Source organism: Cloeon dipterum, chromosome 2, assembly GCF_949628265.1.
Source record: "Cloeon dipterum chromosome 2, ieCloDipt1.1, whole genome shotgun sequence".
In the NCBI taxonomy this organism is placed as follows: domain Eukaryota; kingdom Metazoa; phylum Arthropoda; class Insecta; order Ephemeroptera; family Baetidae; genus Cloeon; species Cloeon dipterum.
In genome coordinates this window covers 18,283,341-18,304,552 of record NC_088787.1, presented here as the reverse complement: position 1 = coordinate 18,304,552, position 21,212 = coordinate 18,283,341, and the positions used below count along the sequence as shown (strand labels likewise).

At 41.3% G+C, this 21,212-nt stretch overlaps 1 protein-coding gene across 5 annotated transcripts in view; it reads left to right on the top strand.

Moving 5' to 3' along the window:
* Fas1 (fasciclin 1) overlaps nucleotides 1-20,956 on the top strand; it is a 30,932-nt gene extending 9,976 nt beyond the window's left edge. The window contains exons 2-15 of one of the 5 annotated variants that reach the window (XM_065481120.1): nucleotides 9,358-9,496; nucleotides 9,564-9,754; nucleotides 10,737-10,867; nucleotides 11,074-11,170; nucleotides 11,309-11,486; nucleotides 11,854-12,014; nucleotides 12,570-12,578; nucleotides 13,816-13,827; nucleotides 14,714-14,956; nucleotides 15,570-15,781; nucleotides 16,374-16,536; nucleotides 16,596-16,740; nucleotides 17,091-17,114; nucleotides 18,334-20,956. In XM_065481120.1, coding sequence (XP_065337192.1) covers nucleotides 9,358-9,496; nucleotides 9,564-9,754; nucleotides 10,737-10,867; nucleotides 11,074-11,170; nucleotides 11,309-11,486; nucleotides 11,854-12,014; nucleotides 12,570-12,578; nucleotides 13,816-13,827; nucleotides 14,714-14,956; nucleotides 15,570-15,781; nucleotides 16,374-16,536; nucleotides 16,596-16,740; nucleotides 17,091-17,114; nucleotides 18,334-18,527 — 1,899 coding nt within the window. In that variant the 3' untranslated portion in view covers nucleotides 18,528-20,956. The remainder of the gene's footprint in view (nucleotides 1-9,357; nucleotides 9,497-9,563; nucleotides 9,755-10,736; nucleotides 10,868-11,073; nucleotides 11,171-11,308; nucleotides 11,487-11,853; nucleotides 12,015-12,569; nucleotides 12,579-13,815; nucleotides 13,828-14,713; nucleotides 14,957-15,569; nucleotides 15,782-16,373; nucleotides 16,537-16,595; nucleotides 16,741-17,090; nucleotides 17,115-18,333) is intronic. The other 4 variants (XM_065481121.1, XM_065481122.1, XM_065481126.1 and 1 more) reach the window with 4 other exon arrangements.
* Nucleotides 20,957-21,212: the final 256 nt, after the last annotated feature.

Sequence of the window (21,212 nt, the reverse complement as noted above, 5' to 3'; positions counted from 1 at the left end):
AAATTCATCGCGACGCCATTAAAACGGAATTACCGCCGAGCCAGCTCCCCCAGTCTCGCCGTGCGCCAGGGCAAAATAACTGAAACTCGTGTATGCACCTCACGTACGGCCAACCCTTGGCTGCAATTGGAGAAGGCTGACGTCATACTTTGAAAGGACTGAAAAAAAGCAGCTCGCAGCTTGTCACACCCACATCATCGCGTATAATGTGGAACATAATTACTCTCGGCTCGAACACGCGATGCATTCATTGCACGAGTTTACTCTTTACGTGTATATACGCACACAACCCATCGCGTAAACAAAACACGGGTTGTTGGGCGTGAACCGCAGTGATGAGCATGGTGGTGTGTGTCATAAAGAAAGGACGCCGCATTTTTGTTCAATTGATCACCTCACCTACCAAGGTACTATGCTGACTGGTTTGATACGTGATGCCGCCGCCGGCAATCTGCTGCTGTATTCGCACGCGATTTGCCAGGGAAAACCGGCGTCCGCAAAGCAGGAAAACGGAGAATGGATTATATTGCTCGGCAGGCAGGATGTGTTTGTTATGCATGGCATGGAAGCTGAAAATTGTCACTTGACTATACTGAACAATACTTGCTAAATTTTTCGAGCCATCCCCTAACAATTCATCAAAAAATTAAATTAAAAGTATAATTTTTTGTGTAAAATCAAATTTATTTGCACGTGGAGTGATTAAGGTTGTGCAGAAATTATATTAAAACAAAGCTTTCAAGCGTAAAAATCTTGATCTTGAATTTTAGCGTTCTCTGGTGAGTGACGAGACGTGCACACATTCCCAATTTAAAAAAGAGCAGGCCTGAAACACGCCAAGATCAATTTGCAGCGACAGCCTGGTGTGCGATAAAATGGCATTTTCCAAAAACAACTAACACGTCGAAAAGAGTGAAACACGCGACGCACGGACGTGCCCGAAAGCTAGAGAACCGCCGAGGAAACCGCCGCATGCATACTGAAAAGCGCAACTTTTGCTCCAACATTGTGTGCCCTCGCTCGCGCGTATTCCCCCTTCCCGAAATAAAACATTAACAAACACTTTGAGAGTACTACAAAGGCCGCCGAAACTTTTGAAAATTATGCAAAAAGGCCTGAGTTCAAAGGCAAGCCTCTTGCAATAATTGAATATTCCGTGTTTGCGCGCGACTGGTAGCCTAGGAGCTAGAGATAGCGTCTGCTCCCCAAGAAACTACTCTGTCTCTGCTTTGCATATATACATTTCCAAACTGGCAGGCGGCACGAAATTGTCTCCTTCTCTAGTCGTTCGTCTCGCTTTCCCATAGGAAATCCCGGCAACCCTCTCAGAAAACGAGAGAGGAACACGCTTGACGAAACATGGCGCCGCTGACTCGCTCTTGCGAATCACGTGGAGTAAAATATTTGTTCACGAGACTCACCTCTCCCGCCGGCCAGAAGAACAACTTTCGGCAAAAGTAATTTGGCCCCGAGCGTATTATTGCGGCCATTATCACGATAGGAATTACAATTCGGTTTTTGAGGGGGTGGCAGAGTGCAGTGCAGTGCCGAGTGACCGTTCCTTCCCGGCGGCACTGCGGCACCTGCCTCGCTTTCCGCTTCCTCCCCCGCACGGCTCGACCGCCGCCAGTGTCAATAGGGTTGTGAAACTGTAAATCAGTCGGCGAGTGTTTAATTTAGAAGGCCGCGGCGGTGAAAATTTATTGTGCGGATCAGGACGGCGAGACGAACGCACACGCCGCCTGGGACTGATAAATCAGTCGTTCGTTTTGCCTTTTAATATCATGTGAACGGCGCAGGGCTGCTTGCTGCTCCTTCGCCTGTTCCGGGAAATGAAATTGGAACGCACGAATGCCAGAGTGTGTGTTGACAAAAAGCACTGGTAATTTGATGCTGTTGCTGCCGCGACGGTAGTAATTTGTGAGTGTGTGCCATTTGCATTGCATGTCAGTCATGAAAGCAGACCGTGCATGAAATGTAATTGTTTCCTGCGTGCAGCTACTTTCCTCGTTGTCTGCGATGACTTCCCAGAAAATTTGATCAGTTAAGGGGAAATTCTGAGTTTCGGTTAATAAAGGTCGATATCGGCTAGACTTCCAACTATAATCACACGTGAGATTTGTGAGTTATTTCTCGAAAGATTTGTAAGTTATTACTTTTTGATCACGTGATAAATAAGCTAAACAGGCTAATGGATTGAAAAATACATATATAATTTATATTAAAAACCAGAGAAGCTATTGTTCTCCTCTTTTAAAAACGCCACCAGGTCAAATCGTCGTGACCGTAACCTATAGTAAAAGTAGTGTAATATATAATAAAAATGTGTGCAACACTGTAAGGATTTGTAGATATCAGGTATTCTGCGCATAATAGAAAGAGACAACACTACGCAGAAATGTTCACGTCACGAGATACGAAATTCAAATCATACTGTAATTTCCTGTTCCATTCCTTTTGTATCGAGACCTCCTCCTGCGAGACAAGTCTCACTCCCTCAGATAATGTAATATACATCCAGATTTCTGCATTTCAACACTGCATATATGCCATTCAGATTTCCATTCAAACTTTCCGAATTTCACGCTCCGACGAGTGCGGCATTTCCAATTTTCGGCCCGAACGAAGACGTCTTGAGCGAGGGTGGCGATTACTTCCGCTAGATAAACATTCGAGTTTATGAGTGAAAATTGTCTGTTATTCTTCCCCGCAAAGAGGGCACTCCGAGGGCAATTTTGTCACCGGCAGACGGGTCGATCCCCCTCGTCCACTCGCTTCTTTTTCGGACACGACAATTTATTTGGCGTAGGGCTAGGCTGCAGAGGTGTACAATTCACTCGCCGCCGAGAGTTGCTGCTTGCTCCTCTCTTTTTCGGCAAAACGGCTTTCAATTAGATTGACCCTCGCAACACGCGCCGAGGGACTTTTATGGGCATCTCATAAAAAATTAAAGGCGCAATCGTCGTCCACGCGCGCACCGCCGCCGCCACCGCCGCGTCGTTATTAATCACCTCGAGGGGAGAGCCGAGGTGGATTTTGATCCCATTAAACTTGCACAAACACACATATATGCGCGCGTGAGTAAAAAAGCAATCGTTGCCACCGCTAACTGCCGACAGGGATGAATTGCGGCTTTTTTAATCGCTTTCAAATGGAAATTTCCTCCGGCCATCATCTATTCAATCAACCCTTATTGTATTGAAACGTACTCCATTGATTTTAAGCGAGATATCGTCAGTTTTAGGAATTGATCTTGATATTTGTATTCAAACAGGTTGATTAAATCCGGATTTCCATGTTCCAAATGAACCGAGTCAAAAAATTAATTTTCAAGAAGATCCTCTGGCATTGGCTTAACTTTTTCATCATCTATCTGCTCCTTTATGCGTTTTTATTCCGTGTTCCAACTGGCTTAATATCGAATGACGCTTATATTCACAGAGAATTGAGACAAATTGCGACCACCGTGTTTTGCTTTCATCAAGGCTTAATATTAACTGAGCCATCTCCGATTCCTTTTGGTCTGCCGTCTTTGATCTCCCTTCTAATCCGAGTGTCCCTGCTCACTTTGCGCCCGGCCCCAAATCGGATGCGATTTTTTCCCCATTCAATCGAATGGAGAGCACTAAAAGAATACTGCAACTTTCCCGAAAAGAGAGAAGAGACAAAACTCTAGTTCCCCCAATGCCGTTACTGTCTCTTCTCATAATCTAATAGAGGCAATTTGTCCTCCCGAAAACTGGTGTATATATTTCATTTAAACGCCCTGGTAAGAGCTATCCTTCATGACAGATAATCATAATAGCCCTCTTCCCGTCGTATTTCTTCCGAGCACCTTACAGCAACAGACCCCCTTCCGCGAATCACACCCCGCGCGCGTAAGATTCGAGGCACTCATTCACGAGTTAGGGAGGGGCCCCCACGTTTGTTCTTTTTACGACGATCGAGGTGGCCCATCTTTCTCGCCGTGATTTATCCTGGAGAGCCTGTCTGACTGTGTTTAACCGTGGAAAGCAGCAGCAGCAGCAGAAGAAAAACAGACGGAAGGCCGAGTGTCTCCTTGGTGCCGTGTGGCGGTTTATTGATTCGGCTTGCGTACCCCAACCAACCCCACGCCACCAACGGCGGCGGCGGCAGCCTGCCTCATCCCCCGCCGCGACCCCTCCTTGGTGTCGGAGCGAATTTCCCAATTCAAAGGTTGCAGTCTCGTCGGCTAATCAAGTGCCAGCGGCAGCAGCAGCCCCCCGCCTTTAAGAATGCCATTTAGGGGTCTCGCACTGTGTTCCCGAAAGGAGGAGGGGTGAAAATGTTGCGACAATTTTTATCCCTTTGAAGCGAGTCTCTTCCGCTTGTGCAGTGTTTGCTGCGAAGAATCGGCCCGACCGCCCGCCCACCACGTGCTGCATAATATGTTAATCCTTAGCCCCTTTTCTTACTTTGGTTCGGTTCGTTACCGGTCGGAAAATTCGATCAATAATCGCGGTGCCGGCTCTCGTGAAGTGGAAAATGGAGAAGGACGTTGGATTTGTTTTTCATATTATATATGTATGTGCATTGCTCGCGGTGGCGGCGTCGATGCTTTAGACTTTGTTACATGCGACCGAGACTCCAGCTTGTGAAATATTTATATGCTGGCGGTGCGATGGATAGCTGACTGCAAAGTTATCTTAAAAATCTTTTAGACTATAAATTATTTAAGCTGGTGAGGACTTCTCGTTTCTAAGTCTTAGCAATTATTAAAAAACGAAACAACGGAAAGAGAAATTTATTTTATAATTGGATGGTCAATGTTTCGATGCATTCAAACGTATTTAATATTTAACTTGTATTTCTACTTTTTTCGAGATTGAGAAAACAATTTGAAACTTGTTTTATTTGCACAGAAATTTTATTTTGGGTTTTTCTGCGATTTATATGAAAATAATCACGTTCAGAAAAATACCCTTTTTTTAATAATATCAGATTTGACTTAAATTTTTTGTTTTCCATAAAGTAAGACTTCTTTTGACGTATTACTAATGTTCAAACAGTTGAGTTAATTTTTAAACAAAAATATTTTTTCTAGATAATTACAATAACTCGAATATTTTAGTTTATAATTTTATGTTCAATGCCACAAACGATTTATTATTATTTTTTTTTTGTAAGATTTTCTATAATATTTGTAGCACAGCTTCAATAAGAAGTACTGTAGGAATATAACCCGACGGTTGCTAAAAGAGCACCAGATGGAAAAGTGACCTAAATATTAGCTTTGATGGTACTCTCAATGAAAAACTGTTCCGTTTAAAGTGACCCTGCTCTGGTTAAGAACAATAACCGACCCAGTTTTCACACTGTGACATTCGACACAAGCTGCTGTAGCGTCGATTTTGCTTACACGTTGTTTTGGGAAGCCAAAATTCCGCCTGCTTAATCCTCACCGAAACCAATTAAGCTGGGCTTGCGCTACAAAACTTCGAGACAGCTCAATTTTAATAAACGCAAATTGGATAAATAATTTATGAGCACCCCACCGAGCATGGATAAAGAGGGTGTCGTGCCTCAACTCTGTTAAGGGGCTAACACCGAAAGCCTCCCTTATTCGCAGGGGCTTACGCACTTTTATTTATTTGTTTAACAAAAAGCCAGCCACCCGCGCGTCTCGCCCGTTTTATGATCGCGACCGTTTATACGGCATGTGGTTGTTGTAAATAAAAATTCAAAAGGGAAACATAATTTTTCCCCGAAACAGCCCCCGGAATACAAACAGCGCTGATAAAGCCGGCAGCGGCGGCGGCAACGGCTTGACGATTGAGAATTCTCCCCCACAGCATGCTCAACGTACTATACGTGCAAGACGAAAAACAAAAAGAAAAGTAAAAAAGTTGCTGCGGTGCAGATGGTCAAGTCAAGTGAATCAATAAAAACCGCCCTCGGTCGGGTGCCGAAGAGTGAAAAATTTTCATCATCCCTCTTGGTTGTTGGATTATTTTTGGAACGGGGCTGATCGATCGACTAGGCTTGCATGTTGTGGAAATAAAAGGGGCGCTAGCTATATAGTAAGGGCGGCTGCGTGCCATGCCAGCGTTCGCCTGCTGCTGCGGCTGCTGCTGCCGGCCGTAGGAAAATTCGCCAGCAACGTAATCAAGGCAAAATAAAGGAACATCGCGCGTGCGAATGTAGATTAGATGGGAAATTGGAGAGGAAGCGGGTCGAGATTGATTTTCGGACGGTCGAACTGCGCTGCTCCTCGGTCAATCAATCGGCGGAGCGGGCGCGGCGGGCGCGCGCGACCCACCAGGCGCCAATATTCTGTGTCTGTTAGTCAGCTGACCTAGGCACCGGTGACGTCACAGCTGCAGTGAAGGGTTGGATCGATCCGTGACCTCACCACACGCCGACGGAAAGCGGGCACACTTTCAGTGATTCACCCACTGCTGTGCGCCTCTGTGTCGTGAGTGTGCCGCAGACAAAGGGCCGCTCTGTTCCCAATCGGGTCTTGGGGTTGGCCAGGGGAAAACGGTGCAAAAGCAACAACTTATATTACTTCCTCTCAGTGAATCACTTTTAAATTTAATTCCATGCATCCGTTTGAAGTCAGTGGAAATTTTAAATTCGTCAATATAGTTATAGTGATATTAGTGATTATACTGGTTTGTTTAATAAAAATGTAATGATTATTTATTTTTGTCTCGGAAACGGAACTATAAAACACATATGATAAAGTCACATAAGCGATAAATAAATCTCTTAAATAGCAGACGAATTAATTTACAGTATTTCTTTGACACTATATAAAAGGTATTTGTGAAGAGCAAAAGGAAAACTAATGTCATCAAAATAGATTACTTCTTAACCAGGCGTAAAAACAAACTTAAGTGACAAAAAGGGCGTTTCTGAGGAATTGCAATTAATGCGATAGAATTGAGTGTTCTTAAAATAGCGTGATTCTTTGAATTCGACTGATGGGCCCATGAACCGAAGTATGACTAATTCTCTCTACTTTACTTTTTTACTTAAAAGCACTACAAAACAAAGAAGTTAGTGAATTATCTTTACGTAAAGTCAATGCAAGCATTCGACAAACAGAGCAGTAGTTGTTATAATACGGAAAACGTGAGAAGGACGTGGAGGGACTAAACCGAAAGAGGACTTCCAATTCGAGAAGATTTCAGAATTCACAATTTATTTTTATGCTCTTTATCCTTTTTGAAACCTTAACAATGCCTCGTTACCTTCATGCTTTGAATGTATCGTGTTATCATATATCGAGCACATTTCTTGGAATACTAAAAATACTATAAACGAGAGTTAAGGAAATAACAAGACTACCTTATCTGCCTCATAAAACAAGTTCGGCGGCGTGCAGGGCGAAGTGAAAAAGGACGCCGTTGCATACAAAGCAGCTTACGGAAAAAGCGGAATAACGCACGCAGATTACCAACTCCGCTCCTCTTAATTTCTTTGTGCAGCCCTGCGCATAATATTTCCAACAGCAGCACGCGTACACGCTCCTTGCGGAAAAATAAAAATTGACAACAAGCGGGAGATAAGTCTGCGCGTCGCATCCTATTATGTTTCCTCTCAGCGTTAAAGCTCTCGTCGTTGAAATCGGAGCGAACGTACCAGTTTTCGGAACAAAAAGCAGCTCTGCAAGCCGACTGGGAATGCGACGTGAGGATTAAGGGTGGGCGAGGATGATCCTGGAAACGCCGAATAATGGGTCTGCCCGTTCTAAGCTGATTATATGCCTGCCTGCTTTTCCAGTGCGACATAGTGTCACTCGCCATGACACACCAGATCAATTAATTCGATAAACGCAAAACTACACACGCTATACTAAATAATGCGTAATGCTGCACAAATGATTCGTGAAGCTGGATTTGCAGCTCTTCACGAAGGCAATTGAGTTGATGTGAAGCTGAGAATGTGTAAAAAACAACAACTGATTTTTCTCATTTAAACGAATCGAGATTTAAATTACTGAAAAAGGGAAATATGCTATTGATTCGTGAGAAAAGATAGCAAACTCGAAGCTTGTTTCATCATACACAAAAAAATTGGACATCCTCCTCGTTGTAGTTGCAAATTTTAATTTCCTCTTCGTGTTTTGGCGGAAACAGCCGACCTAATTCATGAAAACAAAAATTACAGAATTTAACCAAGCAAATTTGGAAAACGCGTTGTTTACAAAAATCAGTACAACTTAAAATATAAAATTTAAATTTTTGAAGACTAAGTCCAATTTTTGTTTTTAATGAGGATTAGTTGTGTATTCCAGAAAGCATTGTAAAAACTGTTAAGTGCGGTTATACGTCATAAAATTTAATCCCCTTTTCGCTTTTCGGCATTAAATGCAAACCACCCTTTTTTGTTCCGAATTCGAGCTGCGTTTACTTAATGGCAAGCGTCCTTTTTGCTCTTGACGAGGGGGCGCGTTTGAAAAGGTCAAAAGGCGGCGAAAGGTTGTCGCGAGCACGCACTCGCTGCGTGCCGCCTCCGCTCCGACAACCCCTTGACCCTCTCTCGATCAAACAGCCCCCGCGTCGCAGTTTTATTCTCGAATTGTAGACACCGGGAGCAGCAGTAAGTGGCGTGCGCTCAGTTTTACGTCTGCAAATGTCAATTTTTATTATGATACCACGTCGCTTTGGTATTTCGTGGAGTCGGTGCGGCGGAGGCGGCGAGACGAAAGTGGGCCAATAACATCGATCGCCGGCTAAGGGTGGGCTGGGGGTGCCGCTCACCCGCTAGCCGGCCACCCCGTCACGCCAACCATTACCCCAAATTTTATGCGGGGCATATTATGTCTGCGCGATCCGTGGGCTGCATTTACGGCGCAAATATTTACTGTTAGTACGTACGCCAGCCCGCGTGCCCGAGGAATTAAATCGTAAATACCACCGGCGTGTCACCTTCCGCAGCAGAAATTGCTGCCCGTCGGGGAATTTTGAATAAGCTCACCGCTGAATTGACCTTTTTCGCGCAAGAATTCTCGCGTAATGCGCGTTCGAGCCGGCGTTTTACGGCTTTCCGGGCCGAAATTGACACGCACACGCGGTGCACCGAAAAAGCGACGGGAAGACACCGCACCGCTCTTCCGAAGCCCCTAGGCGGAAAAAGCATCATACACTTAAAAGAGATCGGCACCCAACTTTTCGCCCTGCTTGTTGATCGAGCGGAAAGTTGTGCCGTCCTGAATAAACAGTTTTTTTTTACTTTCAAAACTTCGAAATTCAATCTAAACATCGCAGTTTATTATACATGAATTTATATGTTTCTCCTGCAATTTCCTTTAAAATATTTGAAAATGCAAAATCTTCCTAGATTAAAATTATATGTACTAAAAGTATCCTTCCATCCTCTATGTTTCAGTTCTACCTGTTACTAGAACAGAATGTGTTGGCCAACTTCACGCTCAATTTCCACAAAGCGACTTTCTTTGCTCCCACAAACGAGGCTTTCCAAAGGTTCAAGGGACCAGTAGACGATAAACTCATCCTGTATCACATCGGTGAGTCAGACCTTTAACGCGGCGTCGAAAAGTGGACTGACCTTTCGCCGTGATATTTCCGTTGCAGCCTCTGGCGTGTCGCAGACCCTGGACAAGCTGAGCGACACTGTGACCACTTCGTACGATGGCTCGCCACCTCTCTGGGTCACCAGACTGCAGAAGGGCAACACCAACAAAAAGGAGCTTTTCATCAACAACGCCAAGGTCCTGGAAAAGCGATCCAACTTCCAGGGCGTCAACTCGCAGAACTCACCACAGGTAAGACCATAATTCCCAGCTTTCCTCTTTGTTTTTCGAGCTATAGCAAAAACAGTATAATGAAAAGCCAACTAGTACTTATCTGCAGCATTGCTTTACATCTACATTTGACTACACCCTAAAGTTTTAATTACTCCGTATCACAACATAAAGATGTGTTGCCAGGTATGGCACTTTTTGCTGTTTTTGATTACTTTAAAAGAAGTTTTTGCTTATCAAAGTAGGCGTGTCGCTCGCTGTTAGCTGAAAACCGGCGCCGGCCGTATGAATTTAATTGCAAAACGAGTCTCTCAGGCCTTGAAAAAACCTGTTAGACTCGCCTGCAACCATTACGTAAACTTTTTGCGAGCATCTTCCAATCCTTGCTAACGATGACTTCCCCCATTTTTATATGCATTAGTAGAACGGGGTTAAATGTCAAAAAACAATCCAGAGCAAGTCTTTCCTTTATCCCGGTAAATTGCGCCGCGGTCGCAAATCCCGAATTTACGAGCCATTCGGCGCGGAGGAGCGGGCCTTTCTTTGCTCATCGCTCGATACGCGAACAGAGCGGTTTATCTGCACGAGACATGCACGAGTACTTGCCTCCCGACCCGTTCAACCATCCATCCACATTCATCGCCGCTTTGCAGACTTGTGTTCTCGTATTGAAAGTAATCCTGTCATTCAATTGATAAGTCCGCTCGCTCTCGCTCTGAATGTACGCCGAGTAGGTGCACTTGTGCACGTCGCAATTGTGCCCTGCTCACGATATTGCTCGTTACTGCCGGCATATATATGTATTATTTGCATTCACAAAAGCTGGGGCCAATCAATATGTATGGAGCAAAATAATTAGCCTGTAATCAGCTCAATGCAACGAGAGCCTCTTTTGTGCCACAGCCGCTCAATAGTTAATTTGCAAGCGCGTCACTTGCACGTTGCCGACATGATTTGAAATTTTCTAAAATGGACGTGTGTATTTTGCTTCACGTTTCGGCAGGTCCTCCATGTGATTGACGAAGTGCTTGTGCCTTTGACGTCAGTTTCAACTGACACTTCGGTCGACAATCCCGATGCTGCCGGTTTCCTTGCCCAGTCAGAGAGCGTCCAATTAGGATCCCACCGAGTCAGGTATGTTCTGGAGATTATTATTGTTATCACGTGTTTCGACGCGTGCGTTTTTCCATTAGTCATGGGGATGAAGTTTGAAGGGGTCAAAATACAGTTTTAGGTCGCCAACCTTTGAAGGATTAAAGAAATAAATCCTCGTTTGTTTTAGTTTTATTACTCACTTTTCATTTTAACAGGATAGTGATGAAAATATTTTTTTGATTTAGGTCCTTCCGCCAGAGGGTTAATCAGAATCAAAAAGAAGCCGTCTTTAAGGCGGGAGGCGGAAACACCTTCTTCATCCCCGTCGACGAAGGCTTCAAGGTGAGTGAGCGACGTTGTTTTTACTTTGTATACGTACCGCACAGAAGATGCTGGATTTCGCCTACCCACCGCCATGCAGCGCGCCGGATAAATCAAATTTGCTCAGCAGGGCTAATGCTAATATTTTTTATTTGCCAGCCACCCCCGAGGCCGGAGAAGATTGACATGAAAGTAATTGACGGCCATGTCATCCCCGGTAGGGTGCTTTTCATCAGACCTACCCCCACCGGAGAGGAATTCGACACCCTGGCTTTTACGGACAATATTCGAGTGCAGGTTTCTTTCTCCACTCAGCCCGACGATAAATCACACAGAGGTCAGTTTCCCATTTTTTTTCTTGGATGTCACTTGACCTACGAGATCGCTAAAGTTCTCGTGACATCCATTCCGTCCCAAACTATTTCTTCATGAGGTGTGAAAACACGCTATCAGTTCAAGAGGAAAATAAAATTAAAAAAATGTTCAATTTGAACTGCTAATTTATGTTTGCCATTTTGTGCTAAAAATTCCAACCCCATTCATCCATTTATAGACAATTTTTTCCTAATATTCTTGCCGCATCGCATTACCTAGAAAATCTGATGACAATTTGTGTAAAATTATTAATATTCTCCCAGGGATTTTAGAGCCCCGCCCACGTATTTTGGAAGAAGTCCTAAATGGGACGCACGTTTCTGTTTCAGCGTACGTGAGCAGCAACACAGTTGTAGGAGACAATAGCCATCCGACGGGAGTCGTGATGGCCGAAATCGTTCACGCCAACATTCCCGTCAAGAACGGAGTCGTCCACCTGATTCACCGGCCCCTTATGGTGGTCGACACCACTGTCACACAATTCCTTCAGGTAGGGTGCACCTTCCCAACGGGAATGGCTTTTCATTGTTTTTAAAACAAATGTACTCTCTAAAGCAGACGCTTGAAAAAATTGTAAGTTTGCGCCGCCTGATAGGATGGCGCGTGAATTTAACATTCAACAGCAGCGTTCCATCCGAAGAGCGGGCATTCGACTCATTGTCATTTGTACATTTTTCGACAGAGCCACAATCCCAGACAGAAAAAATACCATTTCGGCATTTAACCCTCTAAAAATCATGCAAACAGATTTAAAAAGTGAAAACCTCCTCCTTTCTAAATTTCCCATTCGTTTTTTGGTTCTGCTATAAAATAGAAACTGCTAAATCTGTGTTGAATCTATCGTTTAGATCTGCTAACTATTTATTTTGATCTAAAACTGTCTAAATTTTCACTATGACTGTCGATATTTTCCTATCACGTGACTTGTTAATTTATTTATTGACGTTAGATATTTAATTTTGATGTCTCTCACAAACCTTATTATTAATTACGTTTTATTTTGCTTCCATTTTCATTACGGACTTTCAATGTTGGTGTCACACAGTCGTTCAAGGTAATTTAAAAATATTCAGATTTAACGAATCTTTAATCATTTTTCTCATCTAATCATAACTGCATCCGAAAATTGCACGAAAGCGTAGTCTTGGAAAAAATGTGCATCCCGTTTTTTAAACTTTCCCTTTTGCATGAAGGAATGAGTAAATTAGTTTCGAAAAGGTTTCTCTGGGTACATTCTCGATTTTATTCTCAAAAGTCTACGGCACAAGTTTCTCTGACTGAGCACTCCCTTCAACTATTTTAAGTTATTTTTCGCACAACTTTATCAAAATATGGAAACAACGCATGATTATTTGACGCCTCCTTATTTGCTCTTTTAAAACCAAATAAACTCATGAAAATCCACACAAATCATCAACAAGCCAGGTTCATTATACCACCGTTTTATTTTAATACACACAGTTCTATACCTAAATTTACACAAATTTTTATTCGGAATTCATCTGGTTACACATTCATACGGGATGTTCAAAATACCCCACCAAGGTTGTGCAAACAAATTCCGCGAGAAGTTGTAAATATTATTTACGATAGATGTTATAGTTGTTACCTCAGCATGCTGAAAGTAAATATGAGAATCAGAAGTGCAAACTACAAGGGAGAGACTTAATTCCCTCTTATAATTCTATCACTCGGTGATTGTTATGATGCAACTTCCACTATAGAGGGAGAGCCCAGCCTGTTTATAGATGCATACAGTAACTATATCATTTGGAAACCCCTAAAAATATAGAAATCAGCAGAGGAAAAGATTGATAATGTTTTTAGCTCACCCCACTCATAAGCTTCATATATTTGAAACCATCTTTGAGATTATTTAGGATTTCTGGACTTGTCTATTGGTGCATGCCCCGAGAACCGACATTTTTTCCTTTATGAAAGCATTTAAAAGCGCATGGAGCTCACAAATTGAGTTGATATAAATCCACGCAATGAGTTTTCAGTGCGCCTGACTAGAATAGAAGTAGGGTACGTGTCAGTAGAACATATCACCTCATTTTCACAAGTTTTCAAGTGAAGTTTATAATGTGCTTCCAAAAGGAAATCAATTAAATTTTATTGCAAAATCAGAACAAAAAAAATCGGTTGACTGCAATTATGAACTTTACGACCTTTTTGGGGCCATCGAATTTTTTTCCATGCAATTTTTTCTCGTTCACTTTGCATGCAATTTTGGGACCAAAGAATAAAAACCAACTAAACCAATTTTTGAAAAATCTACTGCATGCTAGGGCATTGTGAGTGTAAGTACCAACGTTATTATTTCTCTGTATGTCGTTCGTGTCTGTTGATGTGCCAGAGTGGGTCCAGAAATCCCCCAAGCTCCATAAATAAACCAAAATGCATTGAAACGTAAATAATTCTACCACCGAGTGATGCTGTACAATGTGAAAATAGATTTCCACTTGCAGTGAGAAATCAAAGTCACTAACTAGGAAGTCTGGACCCTTTCTGGGGAAGATGAATTAGTTAGTGCACCTCACAATGTGACAAAATTGCAAACGAAATTTTTGATATTGTATTTTTATGGCGTCTATTTTGGTAGTAGACACACCTGAAAATGTTTTATATCACTATTTGGTAGGCAATTTGACAAACATTTTCAGTGTCTGTAGAGTTGAAATCCACCTTTGATATCAAAATTATCATCACACATACCGCTTCAAAAGTTAAGTGGTGCGAGCAATTTAAAAAAAAATAGGTCTCGCCTGCGCGGGAACAAAAAACGCTCTCCAAGTGATTAGTTGGCGCATGTGAAATAAATAGCATGTTGTTTCCCGAAAATTGGACATTCCATTGTAAAAAGAAATTGGCGAATTCGATTGATGAATTCAAAATTAATGCCATTCACGACTGGCTTTCTTCTTGCTACCGATGTTAGTGTATTACTACCACATCTAATTGGATTTGAGTAACTTTGGACCAATACCAATACCTAACTGTCTCAAACCTAAAAAGCAAAATATTGGCACTGTGTTCACGTAAATAACGCACTCATCATTCAAGCACCCAAAAAAACTGACAAATTGGCCGAAATCATTGGTGCGGTAGTGTCAATATTTTCACCTCCTCTTCTCTGTGAGCTGCACTTGCAGGAGCGAATCTCTGACACCGCTTTTTCCCTTTTAGGAAAAGGAAGATGGCCCTCTGAATAAGCTGTATGAAGTGATCATGGACCACGGAGGAGAATTCATGACGCAGATCACCAATATGAAGTCGCTGACCCTGTTTGCCCCTTCGAACGCCGCCTGGGCAAACGCCAACCTTAACAACATCCTGCAGACCAAGGACAAGGTCAAGGAGATTCTAAGGATGCACCTGGTTGCTGAGAAACTGCCCCTTGAGACCATCCTCAGCGAGAATATCATTCAGGTAGCAATTTTTAGCTTTATGAATTAGGTGTTTCCCACGAGTGATTTGATTTTCAACATTTTTGAGTATTTTTTAAGTCGGTTATTCATTCCCTTTGTGAATTGTTTTTCAAATTAGATTTAAACACATTTTTCTCTGTTTGCCCCTATGGCATTAACACAAAGGCTGAAATAATTTTCTTTTGGGTTGAATTTTCCAGCCGTTTCCCCACAAACAAAGCCTTTGGGTGAATAAATGATGCCGCCCTTATGCAAGGTGTGCTGTTATGTGTGTACATTTGCGGCAGGATTATTCCGCCGCCTTTCTTGTTAAGTTCCCAAACAATTGTCAGACTGGTTGCGGAGCGACGTAGAACATATCACAGGTTTCCTTCTTTTGTTCTGTGGGTCTTCTCACTCCATATGGCCCAGAACGCCGCGCAGTGCGGCAGCCATGCAAGTAGACTGGCCGCACACATTATTTGTTTGCAACCAAAATAACGAGTAATGCATATTTCCCGAGGGGGACGTTGCATAAGAAGCTCCCTGCGAAAGTGACAGGATTACGAACCCGCTCCCCGTGAAGAATTATTCTCCACGGCACTGATTTGAATTTAATATTCGTTGAATTTCAGGTCGAGTCGGCTGCCGCACGCAAAAATCTGTATTTCAACGTGATCAGACACGGTCACAACGAGACTTTGACCGTTGAGGGCGGCGGAGTCAACGCCACCGTCGTTCAGCCCAATATCGCCGCCACAAACGGCATTGTGCACATCATTGACCGCGTTCTTGGCATCCCTTACTCCACTGTCGGCGAAAAGCTGGCCACAGACCCCGCACTCAAGTGAGTCCTGCTCCTAACAGCTCAATCAACTTAAAACAGAACATTCCCCCTTTTGATTTTTAATTTTATATTGGTTTTAGTAATAACATTGATTAACAATTTTTGTAATTTGGTTGTTCTTTTATTAATCCAATTGGAAACAACTTTTAAATCAAAATAATACAATCTTTTGTGTATGCTAATAATTTTAACAATTAAATATGATGAAAATTATCCCTTCCCTTGTTATCAAAAATTCGTTTTGGAAAACTAAAATAATTTTATATTTATTCGCATTTTGTGCTATAAAATCTTGTTAATATATATTCAAGAAAAAAAATTAAAAAAACATGTATTTGGAATTAGTTGAATTGTGTCAAATTTAAGTTAGTATTCAAATTTTCCCCTTTCGCGTGGAAGTTTGTGGAATGTTGCTTATACTGAGATTTGGAATGATTTTTTTAAATGGATTGGAGACAAACTCCCTGGCTGGAAAAGAAAGTTTCCTCCAATTTGTTTTAAAATCTTATTAAAAAAATATTTCTTTCAGTAATGAACTTTATTTTTAGCACTGATTGTTATCCAACAATTTTTAATGAGACCATTTTTGCAGCAAAACCTTCTGGCTCGCACAGAGTGAAAGGTTCAACGAGCAGTTGAACAACCCTCACAAGAGGTTCACCTTCTTTGTGCCCCGGGATGCGGCTTGGGAGAAGGCTGAGCTGCACTATCCATCGACCCATAAGAAGCTCTTCATGAGAGACTTCCAGTATCACGTAAGTATTTATAAATTCACTGAAATCAGTTGGCAAGTTTCAAACAATATTCTTCGCAGGCCAAGTCGATTCTGGAGCGCCACCTCATTGTGGACCAAGCTTTCACTATGGCTGAGCTGAAAGACCTCTTCCAGCGCAACGAGTCGGCTGTTCCGCACACCGTGCGCGACGTCTTGCACATCAAGGTCAAGGAGATCGATAAAAGTGAGTAATTTGTTTTCAATTTGCCACACGAGTGCGTAGAGGCAGTACTTTATATTATAACCTCGTTCTTCCCTATATCTTTCGTTTACATCCCCTCATTTAGAAATCAAACTTCTCTTTGTCTGGCATGTCCATTATTCTTGTTGTTTAGGAAAATAGCTCATTCTCATTTCATCCGCATGCCCGCCTAACTAAGCCCCTTCAACTTCTTCTGTCCTGTTGCATGGACATTATGCCGATTGATTTTCTGTTCTGTCTCTGATCAAACTTGCCCTCCTATTGTTTTGATGATTTTTGAAAAATTTTGGAACTTGTGTTTTTGACAAAAGTATATTTTGATTATAACACAGCTGAAGCCGAGACAGGGGAAGCCGGTGAGTTCATTACCTCATAACATCACATTTTCACCAAAATTCAGGCCTTTGATTTTACTGGCTAGCTTTGCTTTGTGTTATATTTTAAGCAAACACTCGATGAACAATCACCTGGCTTCGCATTTTGATTTTTAACTTTCAGCATCTATACTAGACATAGACACAAATTTCTTCGCTTCTTCATTTTAATTTGATTCTCTTGATTATGTTAATTGCACTCTTTTGTACTTTCATCTTGAAATGGGGCTTAAACACCATTCTTCTCCCTGGCACCGCAACATTTGAAATGCACAATACATGAAAATAACTAAAAGCCTGAAAGTTATTTACAGCTTTGGAACATAACAGCTCTAATTGCTTTGCCTTGTCATTCCACAAGACTTCCAAGCTGATTTACACCATTTTCACAACAAAATAAACTCACTAAACTTTTCATTTCACAATAAAAACGATTAAATTTCATTCATTAAAATTGAAACTGGCAAATGTGCACTGTAAATAAACATTATTTGGAAGATCACGTATTTATAAAAAAACGATTATTGAGTCTTATGTTCATTATGTACCTATAGAATGATAAAGGCTGGAAATCAGAATTTTGTGAAATTGTCCTTTAGAAAAAGTTAAATTGGGCAGGCGTTAAAATTTCAATAGGTCTTTTAAATAAAAGAAACAAAATAATTCTTTAATTAATATTTTTTTTATATCTGTGAAAATAAATAATAAATGAGCCAACTTTCTTGCAGAGAATTTTCCGGAAAGTAAAAAGAGACATCAATCAATTTGTCTTGTCAATTAGGGTTTACCTAGAAAATATCACAATTGAATGCAAACTTGCTTTAAAATTTATTTTGATTTGTTTCACATACAGATTTTCGTTCGGAATTCGCAAATGAAATAAATTGATGAGTAAATAAAATGTTGAACCTAACTTCTGAATCATTGGTTCACACAAATAAAAATTGTGGTTTTCTAGCTTTCAAACAGATTTCTAATTTTACCATAAATAATTCCCTGAGCATAAATGGATCATTAATCATTATTAACTAATAGTTCTTGAATATAGATTTCACTCAGGCATCAATTCTCAATCACTCTTCAATGTTCTTACAATTAATTTCACACTCGAGTAGCTGTACCACTGCTGCAATCCCTCGACACACTGCTGACTATATTGAGTGCAACCGGCAAATCTGACACATTTTTCACCTTCTTGCAGGCTACTACATCGAGTGGCAAGGCGAGCGCATCCTCGTGTCCAGACCCGACGTCGAATGCACCAACGGCATCATCCACGTGATCGACTCTGCGCTGCTGCGGGACACTGACGTCTACGTGACTGGCGGCGTGCGCGGCTTAGGCCCCGTCATGTCTGTGCTCACCCTTCTGTTAGCTGCCACCCTTGCCTTCTAAGACAGAAATCACCCGCCAGCCAAACAAAATTTGAGTCTCAATCTTTTGATCGTTGAATGTTGCTGCTGCTGCTGCTACTTAAAGTTTTCATTCTCCACATTTTAGCTCAGACCATTCGAAAGAATTTTATAATGATTTCTAGTGATTGTTGGCAAATTGAATGCTGATTTTCTGAGTAGCAAGCACACACACATACAGACAAACACATTCACCTCAGTTAATTGTATTGTATTTATATATTGTTTTTTAAGTTGTTTGTTTTTCCAAGGGCAGACTCGGAGATTTGTGATTTGAAATCACACAAACGCGAGGGGCTGTTGAATCGATTTTGCTGAATCAAAATAGCTGGAAGTTCTCCTCATTTACAAAGCCATTCCACTCTGTCCTGGCACTTATTTTGATTTGGCCAAAGCTTTCCAGCCCAGTCGTTGAGCATTTTAAGTTGTGACTTTGAGGGTCTGCGCTTTTGATAGTTAGGCGGATTTTAATTCCCCACTGGAAAAATGGAGTTCAGTATTCTGAGAGTTGATGAGCCAGGCTCTCTTGAGAACTGCCAGCCAGGAACGGTGATTGTCCCTGGAAGCGAAGCAAGAGCTCTGATGTTAGTTAGGGTTACAAAGGCAGGCACGCGCTGTACATTCCCTTAAATAAAAACTATGCTGCTGGAGAGCGTCGAAAAGTCGAGAGCGAACGAGATCTTAGGTCAATTTATCTCTTTCGTTTGTAGTTTTTGCCGTTGGATCAGCAGGAACCATTAGTTTTGGCCTAAGAACTGAAGAAAAAAAATTCACACACAAACACACTTTCACACGGAAAAATGTATCAAGCTTGTCATCGGAAAATGGATGCAGCTTTTGAGACGAATAATTCAATTAATACCACGACCACTGCTGTTGCCGCGCTTTAAATATTTGCAATAAAACTTAACCTTTAAGAGGTTCAAATGACGAAAACTGACGTGAGGAAATTGAGAAAAAGCAAGCTTGATTGTACGACACTCACTACTCTGCTTGATTGCTGAGCTTTCGGCAGCAATTTAAATCAAAGCAGATCGATGGACGAACTAAAGCCTCGTTGGTTTTGTTGCTCGTGTATTTTTGAGTGGAATATTTGTTTTCATTGGTTGGTCCCCCAACTCAATATCGTAGCAGCAAGTAAAACACAGAAAATATTAATGGTGTGCGCTCCGTTCAAAAGTATGCCGAACTGTATGTGAATTTGATGGACACCCGGAGTAATCCGACACAAAATATCAGTAAATGGAAGAAATTACATGTGGATATTTGCCTTTCCTTCTGTCTATAATTAATAATTCTGGATGTAAAGCAAAACATGATTGAGTGCTATTCACCACTTAACAAGAGAGAAAGAACCTTTGTTGTTTAGTTTAGACAAAACTGTTTCCACAAAAAGCGCCTGAATAGCACTCATTTTATATTTTGTATGCGAAGAGGATGTGTACGACAAATGATATTATTAAAATGATAATTATTCAGTTGACTGCTCTACAGCTTAAAAAGTCGTCGATTTAAGAGTAAAATATTGACATGGTTGTGTAGTCATTCGCTAAATGATGATGATTATTTTTAAGATGCACCGATAAAAATCTGAAAAAAAAACAAGCTAGCGTAATATTTGATCACAATTATTTTACAGCAATTGATTGACAGACAAAAGAGGTCTTAAGAAAAAAAATAATTGATTGTGATCTTGCCTGTTGATTGAGAGAAAAAAACGCTAAACGAGCGCTGTTTATTTCACTACCAAAGCTTGAAAAGTAGTTAAACTGCTGACGAAAAAAAGATTAATAACGCGAAAAGAAATTCAGTGCGTGAGTGGAGATTTTTGTATAGAGCATAATGGTGAAGCTACAGCAAAATGTAAGAAGCTTAGTGTGACTGCCGCTGCACTTTCTTCTTCATCGTCTAGCCATTTTATTGTTTGATCCATTCTGGACGTGCATAATGATTCATTATTTTTGTATAAATAAAACGCGCGTGGGTAACACTTGCCGCTGATAGGAGGCCGAGAGTCTCTTATTAAGTGGATATTGAAAACGAGCCCGGGTGTTGAATGATTCTTTTACGACAAAACTTGAACACACTGTTGTTTACTCAATTTCATCTCAAAATGTAATGTTGTATGCAAAAACACTCAAATTTAAATATTGTATCACCAAGTCACCACCAAAAGTGAATTAATTTTATTGTCAGTCGAGTGAACTAAATTCTGAATGGAGTAAATTCAATAAAACATGATTGTGAGGAATTTCGTAAAATACCAATCTAACTCCTGCGGTAAAAAAACGTGTTGTGTCAGATCAACAGAGTTAAATATTGAATATGACGATAAATTAATCCACCAGCTTGCGGTATTTGTGAAATTGTAAAATTTTAAATAGGCGATTAAAATTTGGAAACAGAACAAAATTAATTTAATTTCTTAACTAGAAACCCTCTGACGATGCTTTAGAGTTTTCCTGTACAAAAAAAAACATATGTAACATAAAAATTGCTCCAACCCTTTTTAGGTTATTTTGCTGAATGAATTTCCTGGAATTCTCGTTTCTTTGTTTGAGTATGCAAAGAGCTATTTATGCAAATTAACTCATTTTGTGGCTTTGAGCGGGTGTGCGTGGGTGCAAACCCTTTTTGCCACACAAAGAGCCGCGTTGCTAATTTTGCT